The 10,241-nt window shown below is 42.9% G+C and overlaps 1 protein-coding gene across 1 annotated transcript; it reads left to right on the top strand.

The window, feature by feature from the left end:
- Positions 1-5,873: 5,873 nt before the first annotated feature.
- Positions 5,874-8,153, top strand: fzd1 (frizzled class receptor 1). Its single transcript, XM_079562356.1, has one exon. The coding sequence runs from the start codon at positions 6,199-6,201 to the stop codon at positions 7,846-7,848; it is 1,650 nt and encodes a 549-aa protein (XP_079418482.1). The 5' UTR covers positions 5,874-6,198; the 3' UTR covers positions 7,849-8,153.
- The last annotated feature ends 2,088 nt before the right edge of the window (positions 8,154-10,241 follow it).

The raw sequence follows: 10,241 nt of genomic DNA, 5'->3' as shown, positions 1-10,241 counted from the left end.
CATCTACGTACATGAGCTAAGAAACGGAATTCCGCCAGAACACAAGGCAATAGGCTAACGCTAGCTGTTGTCCCGCCTGGCCCAGGACAATCTTTACTGCCATCGAAAAAAACACCTGCAATATCCCTACCGCTGACATTTCGTAGTTTTGTTTATTGATAACTATGAAGAGGCGAAGCTTCGTTTGAAATATTGGTTGTGGCACAATGGCATGAAACTGTTCTGTGGAATGGAAAACAGTGAACCAGCTAAATCCAAGGGAAGAACTAAGGGGCAACACTGATCTAATTTATAAGTGTTTAGTAAGACATGGAGTCGCTGCACTAGCAATCCAAAAAGCTTGGGTGTGTGTCGTAAAATGATACAATTCTTTGGACATCATTTTGCATTAAGCTGAGTGGAAGCAAGACAAAACACAACCAACAAAAACAGAATCGATAAACGAACATTCAGGAATTAAAATTAAAATTAAAATCCGAAATGCAACTCTCAGTCACTTGCAGACTGATTGTGGGAAAACGATGCCCCTTTTCCTTTCTTCTGCAATCGCATTCATTATCTTCCCCTCAATCCAAATCCAATGATAAGACAAGACAGTGGCCTCAAACTGAGCTTCCATCCGATTTCAAATCCCGTAGTCCACTGTTTCCACTGCCTACAGCGTGCAGTATGTGTAGCATAGATGGGAAATACTGACCTTGTTCTCGCACAAGCTTTCTCATAGTATGTGTGCCCCTCAACATCCTACAAATGTCCATTCAATGATTTTTTTAAAACAAAGTGGTTTATACTGTTTTTTGAATGGTTGCTTTAATGTTTGGTGTTGGTGGTCATCATGCTCATTGTGAAGTACTATCAATGCAATGACTTCCGTTTTTAATCCGTCCTGAAATGACTGAACCGATGATGCCGCTGAAGACGTGTGGCTGCTGAATCCACACACACTTAGTCCGTTACGTTTGCATATCTATAATATAAATGCCTGTTACAATAAGGACCTTTGACCTGCCATCGCAGCCACGTCCTGGTCAAGCGGAGTGAGTTTGACAAAGGAAACAGACAACACCGACCTAGAGAAATACTACCTTTATAAATCTAGAATATTATGTTCCCCTTATAGGATGTTTGGAGCGAGCGAGTTATTATAGCAATAGTGGATCAAGTGAATGACGAGTTTTACAATCCCAAAGCCACGGCGTTTGGAGTCGCCACAGTTCCTATTGCTAATGATGAATGCAGAATACGCTAAAGACATGGTGAAGACAGACCACGTTACATCAAAGAAAGAGCTCAACCCTTCATTTATATTTAACATGGAGACAATTATTCGTTGGCAAATATGTTTTTGCATGTTAATGTTACAGCAGAAAAGGACAAACTTTGGAGCTGTGGACCGACCGGCACAGGCTGAGGGAAAGTAGTTGCACTCCATATTTCCCTTTTTCAGATAATTATCGTCAAACCTTGCCCACTTTGCTGTTTCCTAAACTTCTCCCACAAAACTGTGTTGTGCATTTGAAACTCAGTCTCATTGTGCAAAGATATCTAGCCAAAGTATAGAATAAGCAATCAATCATTTGCACAAAACACTACTGTAGATTATTCTCTTCCCCTTCTTCTTTCAAATATATATTGACAAACCTGCTCAGAGGATGTCATAAATGAGGCAACAGAAACAATTTTGGGCCGAATTCTCCCAAATGGCATTTTTAAAGCACTTTAAGAAAGTCCTTTTGAGCGTACATTCCAGCCAGTATGGTCACTTGTGCTCTTGCCTGGCCCAGGCTACCTATGAAATGAAAAATTTGAAAGCTACGGTTGAATAGATAGTAAAATTACTGATTTTGAAGCTCTGTTTTGGTTGTCTGTGTGCAACCATAAAATGGGAAAGGGGGCAGTATGACAATAGGGATTATACTATTCAGTTGTGCAAATTGTCCAAGACAGTGTGGCTTTAAAGCTTGCCCCCACCCTCCCCTTCTGTGCTGACTTCCTTCTTGCCACTATCCCCCCCCCCCCCTCATTTGCAAAGCTACAATATGCTAGCCTGCAGTCTTGTACAGAAACATACCACCCTTGTGTGGGCAGTCCCTGGAGGCTCTCTGCTCAAACTTTGTGAATGTTGTTCATACATTTGCAGACCCGTGAAGGAAAATGGTGAAAATTGCACATGTAGCACTGTGACGAGAAAATGAAATCATATTTTAACCAGAAAAATGAAGAGCGACGCGCTGACGTGAAAAATAGGTAATGCTTCCAGTGTTTTTAAACAGGGTTATTCAGAATGCCCTCTTATGCTAGCAAAGAGAAATGCTTTATGAATATACTTCTATTTTTGGTGGTGTCATGGGAAGAAATGGTTGACTGTACTGAAATGAGTCCTCATTAGCAGCTTTTCCCCCCAACCTGGCTTCTTCACATTTGATTATTTTCATTTTGTACGCTGCACTGAAAAAATGAAACACATCTTCTTCACATGTGGAAAAAAAAAAAGCAGAAGTGCCGTCTGCCACTTCACGTGATACAATATAATATACAGTAGATTAGCAGTCGCATTATTTGTTACAACCTGTATGTAATGTTATTATGGAAGATGTAATGTCCTTCTGTAAATGTTGTTTATTGTTGTTTTACCTGAAATAAAATTTATTAATGCTTCACATCAAGAATGGAATGTGGTGATTCTAAGGTATAAAATGAGCTCTATAAGTTACCAGTATATGTTTCGCAGATAGATGAACAACATACTGATGCTTTCACACATACACACGCACAAATAAACTCTTAAACCAACTTGTCAAACTTTTATGTATATACAGATGTCCCTAAACGATTTAATCTTCCGGATAGCCACATGAAAGCACATTGTTTACCGTAGACATTTCCCAGAACAATTTTCCAAAAGCCTTTGGTTTGACTGATGTTATAATCGGTGTGAAAACAGATGAGCTTCTTTTAAAACACTGATCATCAAACACATCATGATGAAGATGAAGGATCCGCTTGATCTGCTCTTTGAAAAATCCCACCTCCAGGCTTGTAGCTATGCGCGCATCACCAGTATTATGTGCTTGTAAAAACACAAACTTTTCATGAATGCTTCCATGTAGAAACTGGCGCTGCTTCTTTCTCTTTTTTTGCCTTAATAAGTTGAAAGAATTGAAGATTGAGACCGATTTCTTAAACATGCGGTTGCAGTGTTTAAAATATAAAACTCTCTTAGTTCAGTTTAGTTTGCTTTATAAAGCTCATACAGAGAATTGGTGGGGAAAAAGGTTTATAATCATGTACTCAGTTGCGGGCAGCAAAGTCGGTGAAGCAGCTTCTCCACAGCCTGGTGGATGAAGCTTCAGTCAGTTGGACCTGGCTTTGAGACCGCAGTCTCGTCTAACATCGTCTACTCTGTTACTTCAACAGACAATCACATCGCTATTGTGGAGCCAGATTTGTCTGGGATGTTCTCTCCTGTTTTCCCTCCTAATGCTTGAGCTGTTTTTTACATCTTTACAGAATGGCATCTACTGCTGATTATTGAGATTGCATAAAATTGTACAACTTAAAGGGATATTTCGTTATTTTTGACATAGGGCCTCATTTCTTAGTTATCCAGAGTGTAGTTTATTTCTGGAGATTATTAGTATTTTTATTCATGCAGTCCTTATATTTGAAGAGTTTAGTGGTGCTAGGCTAGTGCTAGGCTAGTGCATGTCTATGGTAACTAGTAGCCTGCATTACCAACCTCTTCAAAATCACCGGGTCGTCCTCCAAACGTTGCCATATCTGATTTGTAGAAAGCTCCTTTATGAATTCCGTGTGTAGTAATGCCGGCCGCAGGTAAACAAACTACTGTAGATCCGGTAACCCAGCAGATCACTCCGCCGCTGCGTAGCTACAACCAGGAAGCTGATGCTGCTCTAATATAAGTTATTTTAAATGCAAAATGGTTATATTTAAAACATTATTCAGTCAACACAAACATGTATGTCAATAGTCTGGTGTTATAAGTGATTTACCTCAGGTGCACTGTGCTTGGGTCAGACTGTTTTTAAAGCAGGCTACTAGTTACCATAGACATGCGCTAGCCTTGCACTAGCCTAGCACCACTAAACTAACAAAATCATCAACACTCTGGATAACTAGGAAATGAGGCCCTATGTCAAAAAGCCTGAAATATCCCTTTAAAGCTTTACCAAGTTCCCTTTCCCAGTAACTCAGTTTACTATAGTATACATTCTGTTATGACGTCAGGGTTTTTAGGCTCTTTCTTTCCTTAATTGCACCAAGCTGTCAAAATCTATCAATAACACATTTCAAACATGATTCTTTTTCTTCCACTGTTTCTGCTGTCAGGACTACAGCCCCAAAATTCAAATGGCTCGTCCTGTTGTGGTAACGCCGGTTTGTTTGCACACTGCAGCTCTTGTAGCTCTCCTCTGTACCTACCGCCCTGGGAAGAAAAAACCTTAGCATTCCTATGTCAGACTGCATTTAACACTGGATGCTTCAGCTGCAAGCAGGCGGGGGGAGACTGGTGCCAGTTTGGAAAGCTCTTCTTCTTCTCTGCTCTTGATTTAGCCCTATATGCGTTTACCGTACACTTTTCAGCGAAACTCCTCATGCACGCCGGCTGATTAAAGGAAAGTATTTTGATCCGGGCCAAAGGCAGAACATACTGTAAGTCTGGACAAAGCCGTGTTCTGTGGAGTGGGGAGATTGAATTCATGTGAGGGAAATCTTTGACGTACACATTTTGGGTTCATAACGGACAGGCAAGAGTCAAACTTAAGATCAGAATGTGGTTCCAATTAAAATACATGATATAAACCACAACATTAACACAGGTTTTATTCCCTTTGCAAAAAAAAAAGTTGCATTCCATTTCCAGGTGTTGAGCCCTAGGTTCATGATCAGAAGTACCTCCTATGAAGAACTAGCCTTCAATATAAAACCATTCTCTAATCCGTCATTGGATGGAGAGATAAATGTGAATGTGTCCATCTTGCGCTGAAACAAGCTTATTTTTTGAATCATTCGATATATTATTGTCAATGCAATTTCTGTTAAAAAAAAATGACACTCATCCTTGAACTGAAGTGAACTTCTTCAATCCAAGAGCATATAAGTAAAAGTGCAAATCCTCTTTAACAAGCCCCCTCCACCTCCTCCTTCCCTACATCTGCTTCTCATGGAGAGAGTGAGAGAGAGAGAAGGCTGCCATTGCAAACAGGAAGAACGCCAAAGTAAAAGCCCCAACTATTACCAGATTTCTTTCTTTCTTTCTTTCTTTCTTTCTTTCTTTCTTTCTTTCTTTCTTTCTTTCTTCTTTCTTCTCTTTCTTCTTTCTTCCTTCCTTCCTTCCTTCCTTCCTTCCTTCCTTCCTTTCTTTCTTTCTTTCTTTCTTTCTCTCTTTCTTTCTTTCTTTCTTTCTTTCCTTCCTTCCTTCCTTCCTTCCTTCCTTCCTTCCTTCCTTCCTTCCTTCCTTCCTTCCTTCCTCCTTCCTTCCTTTCTTTCTTCATTTCTTTCTTTCTTTCTTTCTTTCTTTCTTTCCTTCTTTCTTTCTTATTGACTTATGTTTGTATTCAGGACTATTTTGCCTCTAGTTCTATATAATGGGTAGGCCTAATACATTGTTTTTCTTCCGTAATACATAATTTGCAGGGAACAAACAAATAATCAGGCTACGGATCAATTGTATAGCCTAAATCAGAAATGTGCAAGAAATATCAAAATGTGTTGCTAAATAATTTCGAACGCTTACTTTCCGGTCTGTCTCCCAAGATCCTCAAACTTTATTTTGTAGCAAAGAGGCGGATACGTTTCGTCTTTGCGTCACACTTGACGCAGACCGCGAGTGAGATGGAACAGAACAGGTTTGAAAGGCAGACTGACGCTGTGTCGAGCTACGCGCTGCACCGGAGCCGCTCTCTCCCGCGAAGGACACGCGCTTATCTGGTGGATTTTACTCTGTCAACATGACTCTATGAACGGACAGGTGGATTCCCCTCCCCGCCCCCGCCTCGCGACGCCTCAATGCCACGGGAGATTGTAGATAGTCACTTTTAATTTTTTATCCTGGAACTGCGTGGAAAAGCCAGCCACGGGGAAAAAAAGAGCTACAGGGAAGTGTCGAGGCGACGTAAGTTTGTTTGAGCGACGCACAGACGCTACAACAGTGGTGGTGGCCAGTTTACGCGCACAATGGCTCGCTCCGGGCTCCTCCGCTCCGCTTTGACTTTGTTGTTCTTCACCGTGCTCCTGAACGCGGGGATATTCCAGGTGCGCGGGCAGTACGGGGACCGCGGGATGTCTATACCGGACCACGGCTTCTGCCAGCCCATTTCCATCCCCCTGTGCACGGACATCGCCTACAACGAGACGATCATGCCAAACCTGCTCGGCCACACCAACCAGGAGGACGCCGGGCTGGAGGTGCACCAGTTCTACCCTCTGGTCAAAGTGCAGTGCTCCCCGGATTTAAAGTTCTTCCTGTGCTCCATGTACGCGCCCGTGTGCACCGTCCTGGAGCAGGCTCTGCCCCCGTGCCGGTCCCTGTGCGAGCGCGCGCGCCAGGGCTGCGAGGCGCTCATGAACAAGTTCGGCTTCCAGTGGCCGGACAGCCTGGCGTGCGAGAGCTTCCCCGTGCACGGCGCCGGCGAGCTGTGCGTGGGGCAGAACATGTCGGACCGCACGGACGACCCGCCGCCTTACCCCACGGAGCGGACGCACCCGGACCCCCCCACGGGTCAGTACGTGTGCCCGAGCTCCCTCAAAGTGCCCCCCTACATGAACTACCGCTTCCTGGGCTTGGAGAACTGCGCCGCGCCGTGCGAGCCCAAACGCTCCCGCGGGATGATGTATTTTTCCGAAGAGGAGCTCAAGTTCGCCCGCATCTGGATTGGCATCTGGTCGGTGCTGTGTTGCGCCTCCACTCTGTTCACGGTGCTGACTTATTTGGTGGACATGAAGCGCTTCAGCTACCCAGAGCGCCCCATCGTTTTCCTCTCGGGCTGCTACACCATGGTCTCCATCGCCTACATTGCTGGGTTTCTGCTCGAGGACAAGGTGGTCTGCAACGACCGCTTCGAGAACGACATGCGGACCGTCGTGCAGGGCACCAAGAAGGAGGGCTGTACCATTTTGTTCATGATGCTCTACTTTTTCAGCATGGCCAGCTCGATTTGGTGGGTGATCTTGGCGCTTACCTGGTTCCTGGCAGCTGGGATGAAGTGGGGTCATGAGGCGATAGAGGCCAACTCCCAATACTTCCATTTGGCCGCTTGGGCCGTACCTGCGATCAAAACCATCACCATCTTGGCAGTCGGACAAGTGGACGGAGACGTGCTAAGCGGCGTGTGCTTCGTCGGCGTGAACAGCGTGGACGCCTTGAGAGGGTTCGTCCTGGCGCCCTTGTTCGTCTATCTCTTCATTGGGACCTCCTTCCTGCTGGCTGGGTTCGTTTCGCTCTTCCGGATTCGCACCATCATGAAGCACGACGGCACCAAGACGGAAAAACTGGAAAAGCTAATGGTACGAATTGGGATTTTCAGCGTCTTGTATACAGTTCCGGCAACAATCGTCATAGCGTGTTACTTCTACGAGCAGGCCTTCAGAGAGCAATGGGAGAAAACGTGGATTAGCCAAACATGCAAGGCCTACGCGGTGCCGTGTCCAGCCCACAGTAACCCCAACATGAGCCCGGACTTCACCGTCTTCATGATAAAGTACCTCATGACGCTCATTGTGGGGATCACCTCCGGGTTTTGGATCTGGTCCGGGAAAACTCTAAACTCGTGGAGGAGGTTTTACACAAGACTGGCCAACAGTAAACAAGGGGAAACCACTGTGTAACCTCACATTGGACATGGGACTACTTTTTTTCTTTTTTTTTTTGACAAACTGAATGATTTTTATTACCAATTTTTTCATGAACTTTTAAAGGACACATTTTTATTGTACATATGCATTTGTGAGATTTTTTGTAAGTATATATTTGTATTTAAAATTTAAAATACTTAAAAAAAAACACACTTTGTTTTTCTTACTTCGTATGGAGATGAATGGTGCTCAAAGGTGACTGCCCACTTCCTCTTTGGATTCAGATTTCTAATCTATGACGTTAGTCTTGAGATACATCCTCATGGTTGTGTTATTCATACTTGGCTCTTGAATGGTCTGAACAAAAGGATACATTTTGAAACAGTGTGATGATTTATTACCCATTTGTTTTTTTTAAGAATCGGAATGGTAAAAGGTGAATAAGGAATCCAAAGTCAACCTACTTCAGATGAAAAAACCTTCTCAACTAAATTACTTGAGTAAAAGTTGTCTTTACTTGACACACATTGACAAGAGCTTTCCCACTACTTTCTACCTCTGTTAGTCATAGGTGACTCATTGTTTCTTCATCAACAGTTATTTTGCTAATATTGTTCTCTCTTTTTGACTTAAAAAACAACCACACGACCAAACCCTCTGCGTATTTATATAACATTCAAGCATCGATTCTTGAGTCCTGCGTTTGACAACTCTCACCATCTCACGCTCATCAGTTCCCATCACACTTTTCAAATCCGAAGTGGTCAGTCACTGCGGAGCCCCATTGTACTTAACCATATAGAGCACAAAGAGAGCCAGCTGATCATTCTACAGATCCCATGACAGGGTTTAGGCCGGACACCGCTGGGGCCTGTCTTTGAAGGCGGGACGACCCGTAGCAGTGGGGCTATTCTGAGCACTGTCCCGTGAAACACAAGTGCTTCCTCGTGGCTCCCTCCTCACCCTCATTAGCAGCTGCTGTAGTCTTGTTGTTTTCAGCGCAGAAGGGGAGAGAGAATACGGATTGGGATGTGAGCTGTTGTGACAGATGGTTCTGGCCTTGGTATTTTTTTTATTTATTTTTTACATGCCTTTCCATATAAAGCACATTGAAGGCTGTCTATTTAAAGGAGACATACCTGGGTCACTGGTATTCTGTTGTTCACATAGTCACATATAATGCATTGTCATCTTTAACAGATACATTTAACAGTAAAACCGCAATATCAAAAAGAAGTCATGTAATGAATAGCAAGGACGTTTTCTTGTAAACATAGATGAATGACTGAAGAAAAGCTCTGATGGTAAATAAGTCGTATACTGTTTGAGATCATCTTTAGTTTAAACTTTGAAGCAGTCCTAAGACTTATTCACTGATTAACCAAACTGATCTTTTCTTATCCCTCATTCAAATTGCTGAGTGAGCGGAACAGAATGAGTCTAAATAATCTGAAAGTACAGACAATTACATCTTCTTCCTGGCTGGATTGAAATGTGCTAATTTGGTAAAACAATAGTGTGGTAGGGTATTGTATTTTTATGGATGATGCGATTTATTCAACAAATGCGACTGTCGCGGCTCATGATTTCAACGTTCACCAGTTGAGTTTCGTTCGTCGAGTGCATACTGACATAGTGCCCTTGAGCAAGACACTTCACAGACCTTGCGCAAGTCGGCGCAAGTGTATTATTGTCTCAGCAAATAAATGCAATAGCCCTTAGCTGTAGTCCAGCTTGTTTACATACATGTATGATCAATAACCTGCTCTGTCCCAAACCCAAATAATCTAACGCTTTAGGGTTATTTAAGTAGGGATCAAAATCTCAAACATTTCACAATTTGCCGGATTTCCAACCACAACTTGTTATGCTTAAAGAAAATGTTTATTCAGTCAATCAACACACACATAAATCTTTATTATGAAAATGAACAGGGTTTTGACGGAAATTTGGCATGCTTGCTGTTTTCTTTTTCTTTTCTTTTTTTATATACAAGGAGTGGATTTGGCATTAAAAACCTGGCAACTCTTATGTTTTGTTGGACCTGTTCCGAAAGAAAGGTAATCTGAGCAGTTTAAGTAATTGGCAGATCCAATGACAATGGCAACTTCCATTGTCCAAGAGGCTCTGTATACACAGTGAAGCTTTAAGTACGTGCACGTCTCCAATGACACTTATAACAGACCTATAAAGCCAGACTTTCACCACCAAACAAGTGGCTTCGACAGTAACCTCTAAATATTTGTTCCCCTTTTTGTATTATGAAGAAAACGTTATATATTTCTAGAAAAATGCTATACACGTGGATTGCTTCATGAGAATAAACAGTCTCAACGTTGCAACCGTCTTTGACCATATTAGTTGTGGTTCTCAAACTTTTCACATCAAGCACCGAATCTAAACCTAGGTCTGTGACGGGACTATTC

This window comes from Gobius niger (assembly GCF_951799975.1).
Source record: "Gobius niger genome assembly, chromosome: 8".
In the NCBI taxonomy this organism is placed as follows: Eukaryota; Metazoa; Chordata; class Actinopteri; order Gobiiformes; family Gobiidae; genus Gobius; species Gobius niger.
Note: the sequence above shows the minus strand (reverse complement) of the source record. Positions and strands in the feature narration are given on the sequence as shown.